The 19,109-nt window shown below is 37.0% G+C and overlaps 1 protein-coding gene across 2 annotated transcripts in view; it reads left to right on the top strand.

The window, feature by feature from the left end:
* Nucleotides 1-19,109, top strand: part of STXBP6 (syntaxin binding protein 6) — a 300,438-nt gene that overhangs the window by 83,797 nt on the left and 197,532 nt on the right. For both annotated transcript variants that reach the window (XM_049768215.1, XM_049768216.1), the window contains one exon: nucleotides 4,973-5,161. In XM_049768215.1, the coding sequence (XP_049624172.1) occupies nucleotides 5,008-5,161 (154 nt within the window). In that variant the 5' untranslated portion in view covers nucleotides 4,973-5,007. The remainder of the gene's footprint in view (nucleotides 1-4,972; nucleotides 5,162-19,109) is intronic.

Genomic DNA, 19,109 nt, shown 5'->3' on the forward strand with positions numbered 1-19,109 from the left:
CATTTAGTCCTCGGATGCTGAGTTGTAGAATCACAGTAGAAAATAGAAAACAAAATGAATAAAAAGGACTGGCAGAGCCCAGAAGTACTAAATAGATGGTAATTGGTTGGTTGCTGTTGATGTTGGAGGGAAATTCATGAGTCTTGGTTAAGACTGTGAAATACTCAGTAAGAAAGTACATTTTTGGACTTAAAATTGGAAAGCAATTGGAGCTGAATGCAGTGATCAGTACCATCAGATTAAAGATTGAAATTGATGTTGGCTTTGTAGAATTTAAAACACTAAATGACAATGCAGAGGTATCCAATTTTAGAGAATAATTTATTTCTTTTTTATCTAAGTTATTTGAGGGACGGCCAGTTAATTTTCCCCCAAAATCCTATAAGATGACATCACCTTTGCCTTGTTAATTTGGAGTATTCTGAAACTTGATCCAGGGATGAGTCACATTTATCTTAGAGGGTGATATTCAAAACAAGGAATTCCAATCACTGATAGTAGATATATAATTGTCAGGCAGTCCAGATAATTTTGTTGGTATAGTTAATGTCACTAAATGATTAGAAGATTTTGGGTTTAATATGGAAATTGAACAGGGAAATTAATGGGGTTTGATGAAATAGTTATCTGATAATAAGAAGCTGAATTACTGGTTCCTCTCAGTAGAGGAAGCTTATGCCTCTCCAGGAAAAATATTTAAGGCCTCCTTGTAGTCACTACCCCTTAGAACCATTAGTATGATAATGATGCCATGCAGTTTTAATTTGCTGAGACTTTACCACTCTGTCTCCTGGCCACAGAGGACAGGTGTCAGTTCCAATAATGGAAACCAACTATGTTAGTGTTGGAATTCAAAAGCTTCTTATACCTATACTTCCTTATTTTATTCAATGGTCTAATCCCTTAGATCATTTGAGAGTGTTCAACTCTTCCACTGAAGGATAATCTAATTCCTGGCTTCCTAGATGGTAAAGGGCCATCTTTCTACTATAATCTTCAACTTTGTAGGTTGAATCAGATAATTGAGAGGAAAAACAAGTACTTATATGATATCATTTATAGATCTGGAAAATCACAATTTTATAAAACAGATTGTAAATTATTGTTTACCAGGGAATGGGAGAGTGGGATGGGTGTATGGCAAAAACTGTTTAGGGGTACATTGTTATGACTAATAGATTTTCCTTAGTCCTAGGGAGCTAATGCATAGTGCAATTACTTATTGTAATTGCTTTGTTAGTTTTTTTGTTTGGGATCATACCCACTAGTGCTCAGGGCTTACTCTTATTACCTCTGCTCTCAGATATTACTCCTTTTGGGGGTAGGAGTTTATATGTGGTGTTGAGGATTGAACTCTGGTTGACTGCCTGTAAGGCATCGACCTACCTCTCTAGCCCCAATATAGACAACAATATTATAAGCATGAAATTTGATTAAAGACTAGCACTTAATAATTCAGCCACCAAAAAGAAAGAATCACTATATAAATTGATAGAAGTGCTAATTATTGCTATAATGGCAACCATTCTACAATATATAAGTGTAGCAAATGAATAGCATGTATGCTTAAATTTTTATAATTTACATGCCAATTTTAAAAAATGGATATGGGTTAGGTGGCTTAAAGTGAAAAAGAAGAAGGAGGGAAAGACTTGAGGAATATCAAAACTGTGATTAGTTTCTACAACTACCACTTAAGGCAGCCAGCTGCTTTGACTTGCAAATCATATTGTAGGTTGATTTTTTGGATGGAAAAAAAGTTGGTAATTATAGCCTATAGATTCTGTGGGCCAGGAAGAAAAAAACCTTCCACAGTATTGTAAAGAAGGAAAAATAATGTTTCTTCTTCCTCTCTGAACTGAGACTTCTGTAATAAAAGATTATTAACAAGAGATACAAAATGAGGTTTTATAACACATACAGTTCATGAATAAATGGGAAAAGCTCAGGGAAAAACAAAGCAACTTTCTCGATGGCTTAGAATTCAGGAAGGAGAATGTGGACATCTTAAAGACGAAAAAGCTAATTTTAGGAATGACTAATGGTCTCTTACATGAATTGAAGGAAGAAAGAATGTTGTGATCAAGATTTTCTGAGTGTGGTCTCCTCTGCTGTGAAATAGTTTTTCCTGGATGATAGGGCTCCTGGAAAGGAACTTATGCAAACTCTGTTTCACTTGGAGATTGTCTTTAGAACAGTAAGAGGTTTTTAGAGAAAGTCTCTTTGTATTTGCTGTTTTTCAGATGCTGTCAGCTCAAAATAATCATTGTGCTTCAGCACTATATTCAGGGGTGACCTGTCCTGCTTACTGCATTTCAGGGCAATGAAAGGGTCGAGGGACTATGGTACATTGCTGCTGTTATATTTATCTTGCTGCCTTACAATGTATTTCCAGCATTGGGTTAGTCCTTGATTTATCAGTCTAAGATGTAGGAGTTGATAAAAACTGTCAGGGGAACCAAGAGAAATAATTCTGTATATTCCCTCCCTATGTTTTTCCTGAGAATATATTCCTTTCCAATCCTGTACATAGTTCCTTTAAAGAGTTGCCTAAAGACAACTGAATTTTAAAGCTGTGTCAAGAATGCTATAGAAAGAACAATTAGAGAGCTGCTTAAAATATAGTTCCCAAGATTCTGATTCAGTGGAAATGATGGTGGATCCAGGTGTCTTCATTGCAGGGTGCTTTGCAGTATTCAGGAAGTCTGGGGCTCCCACTTATGATTCTTAAGCAAACTAACCACTGGTTCAGTTCAGTGGTTTGAGGATGCAATATTTCTTGGGACTATAGGGCAAGTAGTTGTAGCATATTGAAACCCAGGTCCTAGTCCCCTACACTAGTGTCATTTTGCTTTCATCTTGTAAGGAAGAGTTTGGCAGTGATGATATGTCATGATCAGGGCAAAAGAGACCTGAACATAGAGTTATAGAAATAGATAATAACAAAAAGTAAGACCTTTTATTATTGACACTGCTCAGAAAATGTACTCAATTACTGAATTGAAACTAGGAGATCTTTCTTTAACCAGAGGGATGCTTTTAAAAATATATTTTACCTAAAATGATATGGTCCCATTACAGGTGAATCACAATAGTGGTAGCATTGTTGAATCTTTAATTGAGAAGGATGTCCCCATATTGATCTGTTATAAACCAGTTGGATTTAGTGAAAGTTTGAATGTACTTAGCAGGACCCTATCTCTATTCTTGTATTTCTAATGCTGAGCATAGAAATGGTTTGTAATAGGTGATTACTAATTGGCTCCATTTTACAGCACTATGAAAAATTCTTTGAGTTGCTATTACCTCATATAGTTATACTGCTGTCATATTCAGGATCTCTCAATACTTTATCCCAGTAGTTTCCAACTGTTGGTCTGCAGACTGGTGCTGATCTTCAACTAAGAGCTTAAAAATCACTGGTCTGCAGTGATTATTAACTGCTGACCCTTCTGGCTCTTGGCCCAGTGCTTATGCAGGTAGTGGTCCTCAGGTGTAAAAAAGCTGATAACCCGGACTATGACCAGTTTTATTACCTTTTTGGCCAACTATAGATAGTGCCCCTCAGCATATTTAATTATGATTAATTAGTTGCTTGAACAGATATGTGTGTTATGTACTTAATTATTAGCATTATGATTAAAACATCGTCTGACTTGGATGACAAACTGTAAAATATTTACTCAAATTGATGTTTAACCAGGTCCTTACCCAGGGAGAGGGAAGGAGGGAGGGAAGGAGGGAGAGGGAGAGAGAGAGAGAGAGAGAGAGAGAGAGACAGAGAGACAGAGAGACAGAGAGACAGAGAGACAGAGAGACAGAGAGACAGAGACAGAGAGACAGAGAGAAGGAAAGTATCTGCTACAGAGGCAGACTGGGGATTGACTCACTAGAAGGAAATTGGGAAAATTAGTGTAAGGAAATAAACACTGGTGAAGAGATGAAGAGTTGGGTATTTGAACATTTTATGACTGAAATTCAACTGTCAAACAACTTTTTAACACTATCTTACAGTGATTTTGTAACAAAATCTAAAAAAATTTCAGGTTGACCTTGAGTACAATAGAGACACATAGCAGAACTAAATCATCAGAGAGTGCAACATTTAGAAAACTAAATATAGCACGTGATGGTATATGTGTAAGTTTAGGGGGGCTCCTTGTGAGTCAGCAGCATGCTGCTTTATCCTAATTATCGGGAACACATTGCTGGTTAACCACAAGAGCACAACATGTGGGAACTGCCGGGTAAAATTACAAAATCCTTACCATTAGTCAGACACGTTTTTAGAAATGTGTGTCCACTTTGGTTGAAGGAAACTGTGAAGAACTTAGCAGGGGGTCCAGAACGTGGCAACTAGATGCAAAAGAGAAACAGAAAATAGGACCCTGTCAAAAAGGCTAATAAGTAAGGATGACTTAGTTAGGCTGACCCAGAGTAGCTGAAAGGTCTTCTGATATATGTATAGTTATAATGTATGTATATAAAATGACATATTAATTATTTCTACTATGAATATAGTTAGGGAAATGGATTCAAACTAGATTTAAAGAAGATTGGGAAGTAGTTTAGAGGACATTTTGGCTTTAAAGTTACTGAATAGCAGAAAGACTTCTCAAGTGGAAATGTGCAATTGTGTCCCTTACAGAATTAGGAATAGGGGTGGATATTACTTGCCAGTTAGAATTAGGTGTCATTGGAATAGAGATTAGCCATCTTTCTAGATCTCATTTCATGATGTGCATCACACATTGGTAATTGGCGTTTTGAGTTTGTAAAAACAATATTTCACTTCTGTTTGTATGATTTTCTAGACTTGTTAAATTATGAATATCTTGCTTCTGATGATTCTGTAATGCATTTCAAGTAAGTTCAACTGCAAATGGAAAAATTTTTTTATCTGAAGATCAGCATTCTTACATGGGCCTTTATGGTATTGTTGACAACTTGCCTTTTCTTTTTCTTTTTTTAGAAAGCTCACTTAGTGTCCTGCTCACTTCTTCTACAATGAGTGCCAAATCTGCCATCAGCAAGGAAATCTTTGCACCCCTTGATGAAAGGATGCTGGGGGCTGTCCAAGTCAAAAGAAGGACCAAGAAAAAGATTCCTTTTTTGGCAACTGGGGGTCAAGGCGAATATTTGACTTACATCTGCTTGTCAGGTAATGAAAATGAGATAGTAATGTTATTAAAACCACTTCTATGTCAAAAGAATCTATTCTCAGGTGAGTTATATATCTATGATGAACATATCTGATCTTTTCTTCCTGTATTACCCTTGTCTTCTTGAAAACTTTGTTTATTTTGTTTAACATTTTTTGAGGTTGCTCTACATGGAAAAGATAAGAAATCACTTTTTGAGAGGGCCACACCCAGTGGCGCTCAGGGGTTACACCTGGTTCTTTGTTCAGAAATTATTCTTAGCAGGCTCAGGGGACCATAGGGGATCCTGGAGATCAAACCCAGGGTAGCCATGTGCAAGGCAAATGCCCTATCCACTGTGCTATATTGCTCCAGCCCTAACATTCACTTAAATATATATCTATATATATCTATATATATATAGATATATATATGTTGTCTAATCTAATTAAGGAACTATGATTTACAAAGTTAATGATAGGAGGGGCCGGGCGGTGGCGCTAAAGGTAAGGTGCCTGCCTTGCCTGCGCTAGCCTTGGACGGACCGCGGTTCGATCCCCCGGTGTCCCATATGGTCCCCCAAGCCAGGAGCAACTTCTGAGCACATAGCCAGGAGTAACCCCTGAGTGTTACTGGGTGTGGCCCAAAAAAACAAAATAAATAAATAAATGATAGTTGGGTTTTAGGCATAATGGTTAAACACTAATCCCACCACCAGAGTCGACTCCCTCCACCAGTGTTCCCATACACCATTATCTCTGACCACCATATCTTTCTCCACCTGCCACGTTGATAGGTACATTACAAAGTTTAGTGATTTCAGCTTAGATCTTATATTTTCAGTGTTGTTGAATCTATGCTTTGGATATTAGCTATACTATTTCCCATATCACCAGACTGACCAAAAGCTCCAGCTCCTGTTCCTTCATACTTCCCTTTCTTGTTTTCTTCCTTCCCTCATTGATTTCTTTTCTTCTTCTCCCTAAGCTCTGGAATCAAGGTGATGTAGGCATCTTCCCATTAGAACATTATATTTTCTCATTCAGTTATTCTGTATACCACAGAAAAGTGAGATAGATTATCCTGTGTTTGTTTTTCTTATTTTGTTTTTGATTTTGGACCACACACAGTGATGCTCAGGGTTTACTCCTGGCTCTGCAATCAGGAATTACCCTTGGTGGTGCTCAGGACCTATCTGGTATGCTGAGGATTGAATCGAGATTGGCAACATAAAAGTCAAAGATCCTACCCACTGTACTATCACTCTGTCCTTAAAATTATTCTTCTTCTGGCTTAAATTATGTTCTCTTTTAACATACTGCCCAGTTCAGTAGGAGCTTCAGTGCAGGGTTTGGCAGACACATTTGTTTATTCCTGCTTTTTCTCTTCTGGGGTATTGACAGAAAATAGTCTGTCTTTTGGGATTTTGGTGTTTGGATGCTTGTCATCTCAAACCACATGAGATTCAATAGCTTTGTTCTTGACAGTTGTCAGTCATCAGTAATGATTGTCTTAAGAGAAATAGGGACACACGAAATGTGAGAAAGTGGACTAAACTCACCAATCACTGTTGAACCTGACAGTTCTTCTTTGTCAAAAACTTCTTTGTCAAGAATAATCATTAGCTCTATTGATCTTAGAATTTTGTTTGACAATTTTCCTCTGGCTGTAGGAGATCTGTAAGAATTACTTAGGTTTATACCAAGATTTTAAGATAGTTTGGATAAGTTTTTTTTATGAAATTATGATTTTTCATATTTGAATATAAGACAATTATAGTATTGTTGATAATTCTTGTATCTGGTCAATGAAAGAAGTGAATCTACCTTAGTTTTCAATTTCCTTCACTTATGACTTGGGAAGAAAACTTTATTTTGAAGAATACTTTTAGCATTCCTCCCATACCCCTCCCAAATTAAGCCTATGATCACTTAAGTTTGTCAGAATTTATTTCAGGATGGAGATAATTTTTAAATTATTTTACATAAAGACAATGAAAAATGATAAAACTTACTTTATTTGAAATACCATAATCATTGGTTAGAGTTACTTTTTAGTGAGTAAAAAGAAAGCATTCATTTAAACTTGTGTGATAGACTTTATTAGAACCTATTAGTCTCTTTTTTGGTTGTTGTTTGGCTACAACAACAATGGTCTTTGGAGGTTAGTCCCTGCTGTATACTCAGGGGTAATTCCCAGCAGTTCTGAGTTGCCATGCTGTGCCAAGGATCCAGCGTGGCCTCCCTCATGCAAAGCATTTTCTTTGGCCCTTTAAACTATATCCCAGCTCCCTAATCTCTCTCTTAATCCCAAATATGAATTATGTTAATAAATTGTTATTCTTTTTTTTTTTTTTTTTTTTGGTTTTTGGGCCACACCCTGTGACGCTCAGGGGTTACTCCTGGCTATGCGCTCAGAAGTTGCTCCTGGCTTCTTGGGGGACCATATGGGACGCCGGGGGATCGAACCACGGTCCGTCCTAGGCTAGCGCAGGCAAGGCAGGCACCTTACCTCCAGCGCCACCACCCAGCCCCAATAAATTGTTATTCTTATAGGGCATTTGGTATTGTCTGGTTTCTAATAGGTGCCTAATTTGTAATTATGACTATATGAAAGATAAAAATAACCTTTTCTAATACTTTTTTGTATTTTACTAAATGAAACTCGAGTTTTTATTATTTGGGGGTGGTGTGGAATGATGTTTGAGCAACTCCCAGTTGTGCTCATAGCTTACTACTGTCTCTGATCAGGAATCACTCCAGTGCTCAGTGAACTGTATATAAGGCAAGCACCTTACCTCTTTAATATCTCTCTACACCTTAAAATTATTTGTGTATTCTTTTTTTCTTTCTTTTTTATTATTTTTAATTTTTTAATATTATTATTTAAGCACTATGATTGCAAACCTGTTTGCAGTTGGGTTTTATTTATAAGAAAGAAAAGTCCATCATCAGTGCAACATTCCCACCACCAATGCCCTTCATCTCCCTCCTCCCCCACCCCCTGCCTCTCTTCGAGATAAGCATTCTATTTCTCTCACTTACTACCATTGTTATGATAGTTGTCAGTGTAGTTATTTCTCTAAATGAACTCACCACTCTTATGGTAAGCTTTATATTGTGTATACTTTTAAATTTTTTTAAATATATTTTTATTTAAGTAACATGATCATAATTGGGTTACAGTTATAACCAGAACACCCCCCCCTTCACCAGTGTAACATTACCCCTCCCCCTTCTCATCCCCTGCCTGTATTCGAGACAGGCATTCTACTACAGTTATTTGTTTTTAAGTTCAGTAAGTTGTATTTTTTTTTCCTTAAAGGATAAGAGTAAAAAAATATAATAAAGGTGTGATAGTGGCAATCGCTGTTGTTTGCATAGGTCCAGAAAAATGGGGAAAATGGAAAAAAATCCTTGACCTGATTACAAAAAGGCCTCACCACAGAAGTTTATTGGCATAAGACCGACTCTGGGTTCCAGGCATACCTGTCCGTCAAACTCCAGTCATTCTCAAGGTTCTGGTGAAAGTTTTTCACACTTTAGCTATTGTTGATATCAGATTCTTATATTTAAAGACTCTGAATTCTGTGCATTTCTTTCATTGATGTCAGGCTGATGTGGAGCATCCTCTAGTTTCAGCATACAATTCAATGCGATCTGCCCTGCATGCAGACTGTTGCTGAGTCGTCTGGGTATTGGGAGCACTCTTTAGAGTAAGTCAATGCCAAAGCAGTGGTCGGTGTTCCCTGGTAGAGGCTTGGATCTTGGTAATGTTATAGACAATTGTGGTTGTTTCCATAGATGGTATCCATTGTTCAGGTGTGTGGGGGCGATGCCCATTCTTCTGAGGCCTGAGCCAAATCATGATGCCAATGTTCAGGGTAAAAGGCCTAATTACATTACCAAATTTGTGTTTCCATCTCTATTAGATAAGAACTTGTTTGCATATGTATTATTTTCCCATTTTAATGTGCCTATGCAAAAGAGAAGCAATGCCACAAGACATTGATGGTGCATCTGGGGGCCGACGAATAAAGTCCAACATTCCCTGTAACTTGGTACATACATGAAATTTATACAGCGATACTCTTCTACCGGTATTGCTTACAAAACAGATCTCAAAGGGGGAAAATCAAACAATCAACAAATCCAGTAGGCAAAATTATCACTATATGAGGGTATTCGAAAAGAGTTATAGATGCAGGGGTCCTCAAAGTTTTTAAACAGGGGGCCAGTTCACTGTCCCTCAGACCATTGGAGGGTCTGACTATAATAAAAACAAAACTTATGAACGAATTCTTATGCACACTGCATATATCTTATTTTGCAATGAAGAAACAAAACAGATACAAATACAATATGTGGCCCACGGGCCATAGTTTAGGACCACTGTAAGGGAATACATCTGAGATATACAAAGGAGATACATGTGACCCTTTTATGTTTTAAAAATAGTCAAGAGGGAGGGGGGTGTTTTTGAGACACCACTTTGGTCTGTGATTTGGACAATCGAAGAGAGCATGGAGCCATGCCCTCCCCTTGTTGCCTGCTGAAGCTTCTGACTCCCCGAGAGGCGTTTGCTTCCTAATTGCTGGAATTTGAAAGTTCAGCAGTCCCTTCCCAGCCCCTTGCAGGAACAAGGAAGCCTGGGGTCTCTTTTAAATTGCACCTCACTGGACCCATTTGCTGGGACCCTGATCAGTTGTCCATGAATAACCCTGGAAAAGGGGAGGAAGGAGAGAAAAGGCTATGGGGGGCAGCCGAGGCTGCATTTTCACCTTATCTTGGCCAAAAAGCCTACAGCATGGAACCTTGTTGTGACGCATTGCCTGCTGAAGCTTCAAACTCCACCAAAAAAATTACTGTGAAAGATATGTAATCCACCTTGGCCAAAACAAAAATCCTTAGTACAGAAAAATGGTTAAATGTGGGGTAACAAGAGCTGGGAGTGAGGGAGTAAAGGAATAAAACCGGCACCTGCACAGTGTTCAGATAATGACAAGCAGAGGAAAAACAATAATATCCATATATTTCTCATAAAGTTTCACAATGAACAGGTTTAATAAGAAAAATACCCTGGTAAATTCTAATGCCAGAACCTATTGTGCTGCTATTCCCACCTAGGAACTCCTCCAAGGGACCCACCTTGCTGCCTTGTCCAGCCATGTGGCCAGGCAAAGCCCTGGAGTACCGGAGGAAGGAGGTAGAAAGGTGCTGGGGTGACCCATGTCCCGCACCCCTTCCTAGGCCTGGTTACAGAGACCTTTAGCATGGCGGAGGGCTGCCAAACACCATGCTGGCAGGACCTCCTGGCTTGGCTCCCAGGAAGGAATATACTTTTAAATTTTATTGTCTAGAGTTTTCCCTTACACCAATAATGAGTAGAACGTATTATAATATGTTGTATTTGGGCAGAGCTGAACAGGCTGACACTTGGAGTTTCTAATTTTCTTTCTTTCTTTTCTTTTTTTTTTTTTTTTTGTTTTTTTTTGGGGGGCCACAACCGGTTGACGCTCAGGGGTTACTCCTGTCTAAGCGCTCAGAAATCGCTCCTGGCTTGGGGGGACCATATGGGGACGCTGGGGGATCGAACCGAGGTCTGTCCTATGCTAGTGCTTGCCAGGTAGACACCTTACCTCTAGCGCCACATACCCGGCCCTGGAGTTTCTAATTTTCTTTTAGGCTTTATTTTCTCAATGTTTGTTTCCTTGAGGTTTCCTGACAATAGGTCATTGGAGAGAAGGTGGTGTTCCAGAACAGTAGTTCTGAACTGCTACATATAGACAGAAATTTCCTGTATGTGCAAAAGTATCATTGTAACACAATGCACTGCAGGCCTAGAAGCCATTTTTGTTTTATAATATTAAATTTAAAAATGAATACTCAAAATACAATAATAAAAATGTTTTGTTTCATTTTTTGTCACAGCAGTTAATGAACCATTTTTCCTATTTTCATTAGTTTGTAGAGTTTCTACCTTGAACATACCTAAAACTGAAAAGAGGGCAGTTTTGTTTGCATTGCAGGCATATGCTTTTTTTCAGCCTGTTTCAGATTGAGAAGCCTGCAAAAAGGATGTGAAGCCTCTATATGCTTCATTTTAGTGAAATAGCACAACCATTTCTGCTGCCAGAGAAAATAGTAACAGGGATTTAAAGTCTGAAATGATGAGAATAACTTTTTTGGTGTCATTCAAGTGGGGGAAGATCTTTTGCTCTTCTCATGCATTTAAATTTTTAGAAGTTAATTTGATAAAGTGGAGCTGACATTCAAGTCAGTAGTTTTATGGAAATGGGGCCAAGAGGAGGCCAGACAACTTGGGCAGCCAAGTTGTTTGCAGTTTGGTTTATAGTGTACTAGTAATTGAAGATGTTACCTTTAATTTCAGAGTCATGTGAAGCTGAGAAGGCATATCAGTCACATCTCCAATTGGGTAGTGTTTTACTTAACAATTAGACATGTATTGAGTATGATTTATGTTCTAAGCATTTTAGGTGCCAGAATATAGTTATGAGACAGACCACAAGAATTACCTTCTAAGGCAGGAAAGGAATAGTATATGTTAGTAAGTCACTAAAATAGATATAATTATAAACTGTAAACAGGTGAAAAAGGAAAAAATAGAGTGATGAAAAGCCTGTGTGGGGCACCTAAGAGAAGAGAGTCCCTAGTGTGAAAAGGAGGGAATAGGGATGGAGAGTACATCAGAGAAATGGCGTGATGGCTGCATTGGGACACAAGGTGATTCTGGCTCCTCTTTCTCTGGTTCAGTTTTACACCGTTATGAAGCTGTGAGAGTTGACAGAGTCCTAATCTCTTTCCTTTCCTCTGCATTACTGTGATTGCCAATATTTCCTAGTAGGCCATTGCTATCTGAGTTTGGGATAGAATTTGGATATTTCTTTTTGGTTGTTGTGACTCTGGAATGACACACATATGTGCATGTACTAAAATTATTCTGTTTGTGAATACTGAGGGTGGCATTCCCTATGATGTTTGGGTATTAGTCCTGTCTCTGTACTCAGGATTGTTCCTAGCAGTGATTGTCAATTTGGAATCAGCTACATGCAAGGCAACCAACTTAATCACTGTGCTATTTCTGAGTCCTCTAAGAATCTTTAAAGCCGTGGTTTCTACTTTTTATTTTTAGTAATGGCTACACATACAAAGACTGATAATACTAAGGGTTAAGATGGCATGTGAAACAATTCTAGCTCTCAAATTTTGCTGTGGGAAATGTGGAAATGATAGAATTATTTTGGTAAAGAGCTTGACAGGCTTTTTATTTTTTTTAATTTAAAGAAAATGCATCACATAGTTGACGTAACTGATCGTAATACATTTGTTTCAAGATAAGAGAAAGCAAAGTTATTGAAAAATAGAAAGAAAATAATAAAAAGATAAACTAAAAATAACATGGAAGAGAAGAAAAAAGATGAAAAAGTTCAGTAGCAAGTATATTTGTGAAAATTATTGTATCTACAATAAAGTCAAAAAATAGCAGAAGGTTTAGTAAGTTTTTTTAAAGATAAGAGATAAAAATACAATATAAAAGGTGTGTGTTTGTGTGGCAGTTGTTGTTTGCATAGGCACAGCAAAATATGGGAAATAGAAAGGAAAGGAAATATAAAGAAAAAATAGAAAAGAAAAAGCTTTGGTGACAGACTTTTATAGCTGAAGTTAGAAAGCACCTATTTGACTTAGCAACTCAGCCCCTAGGCATTTATTTATTAAAGACAAACATTAAACTTTTACATAATGACTTGTTTGTAATAACCAAAAGTCCTATTTATAATAACCAAAAATCAGCACTTTATTTGTGAATGATCAAGTATCTACATAGGAAAAGGTAAAAAAAATTACATCTATACAGTGAAATGAATGTTCCCTGTCAATAAAGAGAAATAAGTTCTCAAGCCAAACAGATAGTACAGGAGGCAAGCCTGTTGTCTTATACATACATGATTGGCCCAGGCTTGTTTCTAGCACCACATATGATCCCCTACATACCACCAGGAGTGATCTATAAGCATAGTCAGGAATAAGCCCTGAACAAATGTGGCACAGTACCCCAGAAAAAAGAAATATGCTACCAATAAATTCAGCAACATAACTAATTCTCAAAAACATTACATTCTATGAAAAGACATAAAAAAAAAAAACCCTACACACTCTGGGAATCTATTCATAAGATATTCTTGAATGAACACAACTTTAGCTATAGTAACAGAAATCCAATGGTATTTGATAGGAGATGGGGGTCAGAGGATGGTCTCCAAAGGGCACTGGGCACTTGTTGCAATAAGTTCATATTGTGGTGGTAATTTAGGTATGTGCAATTTTTACAACTCAATCTTAATTGCACATGTGAAATTAGTGCATTTATTGCATGTAAATATATTATTGAATAGTGAGGTTTTTGTTTGTTTTGCTTTTATTTTTGGACAACACCTGGAACTGCTCAGGGCTTATTCATGAATCACTCTTGGTGTAGGGACCATATGTGGCATTGGGGATTAATCTGAAGTTTGCCCTATTAAAAGCAAGAGTCTAAAACTCTGTACTATTGTCCTAGCCAAAAAAGAGCTTTTTTAAAAAGAGGTTTTAGAGTCACTAGTGGGATGATAATATACACTGCTAACCTTCTAGCCCTTGTCCACCTACCTGTAAAGTGGATAGAAGCAGCTGTGTATTATGTAAGCCTCTGTTTGTATTTATATGATCTGTGTGTTCTTATTACACCTGGCACATTGCCCAGGATAGCCACAATAGATGCTTAATGGAAACTGCTATTTAAATTTATAGCTTACTATTGAGTGGAAATAAAAAATGGTTAGCCCTAAATACCCCAACCAGTGTCAACAACAGTAGAATCAAGAAACCCAAACTATAACAAGCTATGCACAAAATGTTCCTGTTACACTAGCAGTATAGGGGGGTAAGGGTGGTGGTATGGGATGCATGCTGGGAACAGGGGTGGAGGGAGGTCAACACTGATGGTGGGAACGACCCTAATTTACTGTCACTCTGTACCTGAAATACAACTGTGAAAGATTTGTAATTGACATTGGTCTCAATAAAAAATTTAAAAAAATTATAGCTTACTACATATAAGATTAAATGTTAGAAACGTTCATGTATTCAAAGTGTAAATCACTCTCTAACTCACAATAATTTTGACAGTTGGTGCCTCCTCTATGATCATTTGAATTTATGAAACATAGGTAGAGACATACTAAGTAGTTAAAATCAGTTTATTGGAGTTAAAAAAGTATGCAATTTTATGTTAAGGTTTTATTTGACTTTGTTTTCATTTGTTAAGCTTCCTGTATAATATTAATGTTTATGTTCAAAAATAGAGAATAATGGGAATTCAGTTTTTGTCATTTGTGCATACTATTACTTTGTTAAAACAGAAAATAATAATCTCAAAGTAGCTTGAGATTTTCAGGGAACAACATTTTTATATTAAAAAAGTTATGAGTGCTTTGATGAAATAATTTATGTAAATATATCTCCATAGAAGGTAACATTGCAAATTACCCATCTTGAACAAGGTTGTGCTTTATTTCAGTGACTGCTATGTCTTGGTATTCTCTACAACAATCTCTACAATGCCTCGAAATTCAGGTGGCTTGCTTCAACCTCAGTCAGACTAATGCAGCATCAGGGAAACTTGCCTATATTTTGAAAGTATATACAATAGATACTACATACTTTTCAATCTGAGAAATGTATTTAATTTGGGAAATTACATTCTGGGTTATGTTATTAATATATTGGTGAGGACACACCAGCAGTGCTCAAGGATTATTCCTGGATATGTACTCAGGAATCACTCCTGGTAAACTTGTGGGACCATATGGCATGTTGGGGATCAAACCTGGGTCACTTTTATGCCAGTTGAATGCCCTATCTTCTGTCCTATCACACCAATCCATATTATTGATATTCTTGACATATGCTTTTGTCTGTCTGTTTATTTGGGGACACACCCACTAGTGCTCAGGAATCACTCCTGGCTATTGTCAGAGGACCATATGTGTTGCACAGATTGAACTTGGGTCATCCACTTGCAAGGCAAATGTCTTAATCTTGTATTATTTCTCTAGTCCAATACTATATTTTTAACACTCTGTATTTTAAAAATTACTTCCTAATTTCTGTTAAGTGGCTCGGAATTTTTCTTAGTTTTCATTTATTCAGTTTCTTTTGGGCTCTAAGATTCTAATATCCCAAAATCCTTTGGAAGTTTTGCACAGATCTCGTTGTTATTCTATACATACCATGTAAGGAGAAATTCAAATGGTTAGTTTGCCAAATGAACACTTGAAACATTTATGAAGGTTTGGGAACATTCTTTATTTAGGCTGTTATTAAAATCCAAGTTGCCAAAGTTAATTGTCAGGGATCTGGCATAAGAAAGAAATTTTCTTTATCCACTTTCTAATTCAGACAGAATTTCATCTCAGGCCTATAAATATTAGAAGAGAGAGAAAGAAAGAACAAGACAGATGAAACTTGACCTTGATAGAAATGGTTTATTCAGGAGTGGTGAGTTGACTTTCTAAGAGTTCTTATGTAGGAAAAAAAATTACATCCACAGTGCTTTCAGAGATACACAAAGACATTAGCAACTATAGATGAATACAAAAATTTATAATGATGACATAGTCTTCAGAAATAATAAATCTTGCTGAAAATAAGATTTTTAGAAAATTATATAGATGATCTTAAAAATTACTATCTGTGCTTAGATATACTATGTGTATTGATTTAATGTTTCCCTCAGAAGATCTTTGTCAAGTAGGTGGCATGATCATTCTTTATTCCATAGCTCAAGGGACCAGAATTTGTCATAGTTCATGACCTCTTATACTCACAATTTTGAAGGTGGCAAACTTAGAAGCACTCACAGTACTGTGTTCTGATGGCCACATTCAGTATGCACTTGGTATCTCATCTCTGACCTAAATCAGGATGGATGTTAAAGCAGGTGGCATAAAGATGATTATTTTGTAAGGAACATATTTTTTTAACTTTTATGAATTGATAGAGATATTGTTCAAGTTTGGCCAACACTGCATCGTTCTCTCTCAGTTCTAAATCTGTTGATTAATAGACTCTCCGACATTTGAAATATGTCAGACTAAGTCATTTCTTTATTATAAAGTTTTGATATGTAAATCCATTTATAACACTTTAGCTCTAGAAGACAATGCAATAAAAATGAAATTATTTTCAGGATGATTTGATTATGTGATTCTTTCTAGGCCCTCCTTCATTTTTATAAAAAACAATACACTTTTTATAGACAGTTTGACTCTCGTAATATGTGCATAGACTTATTTGATTACAACAATTGTGACAATAATTCTTGGGTAAAGGGAGTTAAAAGTAAAGCAGAAATGTTTTCTTCTGAACTGTTTTCTTGTTCAGGACATTTAATACCATTGTCTTTTATAGATGGCATTCAGTATAGCACTGCTATGCATTTAACAGCCTCAGTGTTGAGTATGTTTAGGGTGGTACAGATCTCACATCGGAACACCTCATTTTGTGACATTTGCCTGTATTATTAACTTATCTAATTATTTTTTATTTGATTGGAGATTACACCCAATGATCCTCAGAGGCTAGTCATGGCTCTGCATTCAGGAATTACTTCTAGAGGAACTTGGAGTAATATAGAGGTAACTCAGGATAGAAAAATAGAGGATTCTGGGGAGAGACAGACCTATTGGCTGGGCTATTATTCCAGCCCCTCAGCTAATTTTTATAATAATGTTATGAGGTCGGTAATGGCTGCCCTGTTTTGTAGATGCAAAAAAACAAAAACAAAAACAAAAACAAACAACTGAGCATACTGAAGTAAATGATCTTGTCAAAGAGCATTAGTTTATGAGTAATAAGATAGATTTGAATCCCAGATAATTTGATTCTAAGCCAAGAAAACTTCCCAAATCAAACACTTGTTGTGACCTTTCATCACACAACTTTAATCACAATTATGTTTAGGATTACTTTGCTTTCTGACATACTTGGCCTGGGTGACAACAACCCCTGTCCATTAGTATCTGGGCTATCAGGAGAACACCCTTGTAGAATGATAAAGTCAGTGGATGCACTACAATCCTGTAGGAAATTAACTCCCCAGGGAAATTCTGAAAGGCTCCTGACTGGGACATTGCCATGTAGGACTTGTTTCATTCAGTTCTAGTCTATAAAAAGTGCATGTCTTACAACTTTTTTGTTGTTATTTGTTTCCTGTAAGATTCAAGATCCCAGCCCATGAAAACAAGGAGTGATTTTATTTGTCTTTTTGAAAGCATTGTGGAAAAGAGGAGTGTTAAAGCATTTAACAGGAGTTATCTCATTTAATTCTCATGGCAGCATTGTGTTTTAGGTCCTGTTGTTTTATATATATATATATATATATATATATATATATATATATATATATATATATATATATATATATTTTTTATTTTGGTTTGTTTTTAGGGGGGCCACACCCGGTGGAATTTAGGGACTAGTCCTGGATCTGCATTCAGAAATCGCTCCTGGCAGACTAGGGGGACCATATGGGATGCCAGGGATAGAACCCATGTCCGTCCTGGGTCATCTGTGTGCAAGGTAAATGCCCTACTACTGTGCTATTGCTCTCGCTCCCTATTATTTTTAAAAGATAATATAAAGTGGCTAAGAACATTGCTTGGCCTCAGGTGGCTGAATGGAGACAGAGCTGAGACTCTTAAATGGATGCACACTTTCAATTATTTTTTTTAACCCAGTACAAATGTTAAGTACTGGGTCCAATAAATATCTCTCGCCTTCTTTAAACACTATGTACTTGTCTTCCCTGAGCACAACACTGAAATCCCCAAGGCCCAAGGCTTGAGAGAATGTGCTATTGACCACATGAATCTTTATAGTGGCTTAGCACGTCACAGAGTTTTCTTTTTCCATTTTCTCATGTACACATTCCATCACTAAAGCCAAATGGAAAAAAGGGAAAACTCTTCCCAGAGACCAGTGCCAAACTGTTTGATTTAAAAAGGAAGTCCCATCTGTGCACTCTCCCACCACTCAGCCCACTGTAAGAAGTAGATTTCACAGCTGCAGGGGATGGGGGAGAAGGAAAAGTGGGGAGGCATTGGTGGTGGGAATGTTGTACTGGTGAAGGGAGTGTTCTTTTTATGACTGAAACCCAAATACAAACATGTTTGTAATCATGTTGCTTAAATAAAGATATTATTAAAATAAAGAAGTCTCACTGCTGATTTACTTATATTCATTTTGATTCATTTGGACTATTTGCAAAGATAGAGCAAGTTGGTAGGGAAAGAGATTGCAAACTCTGGTAGCTCTCCTCGAATGTGATTGTGAGACACTTATTTGGACCTGGCAGACTTCCTAAACTCCAGCCCTTCATAAAGGCAAGACTATTGTAGATATAATCTTAGGCGGTGTTGGTGTTCTAAGTGCTTTTAGAAGGGAGGTGCCCTTTGTTATAATTTGTGAGTTGAGCATCATCCTTAGGCATTCTCTTTTCTCAGTGGTAGTCAGAGGTGCTGAGAAGTAGCTTGGATGGATCCCTGTGATTTCCTGTGTTGGCCCAGTACAGCTAGAACAGAACACAGGCTTAAGCATAAAATGGCTTTACCTATCACCTTCAAATTCTGTCTTTTCCTCTATGAAATGGAACTCATATTCCTCAGAGGTCTTTTGAAGCTTAACTGATCGTATGTTATATGATAAAGCCTAATATTATTAGAAAGTTCTCAGTTTAATGAACTGTTTTATAATATTGTCATTATTGAACTCTCAACAGTTCTTGTCATAAAAAGAAAATTCAACTGCAGGTTTATTGTTTGCTTTGGGTGGGTGGGGGTGTCACACCTGGAAGTACTTAGGAGTTATTTCTTAAGTGATCCTCAGGGATCACTCTTGTGATATTAAGGGA

The sequence above is a fragment of the Suncus etruscus genome, chromosome 2 (genome assembly GCF_024139225.1).
Source record: "Suncus etruscus isolate mSunEtr1 chromosome 2, mSunEtr1.pri.cur, whole genome shotgun sequence".
Classification (NCBI taxonomy): domain Eukaryota; kingdom Metazoa; phylum Chordata; class Mammalia; order Eulipotyphla; family Soricidae; genus Suncus; species Suncus etruscus.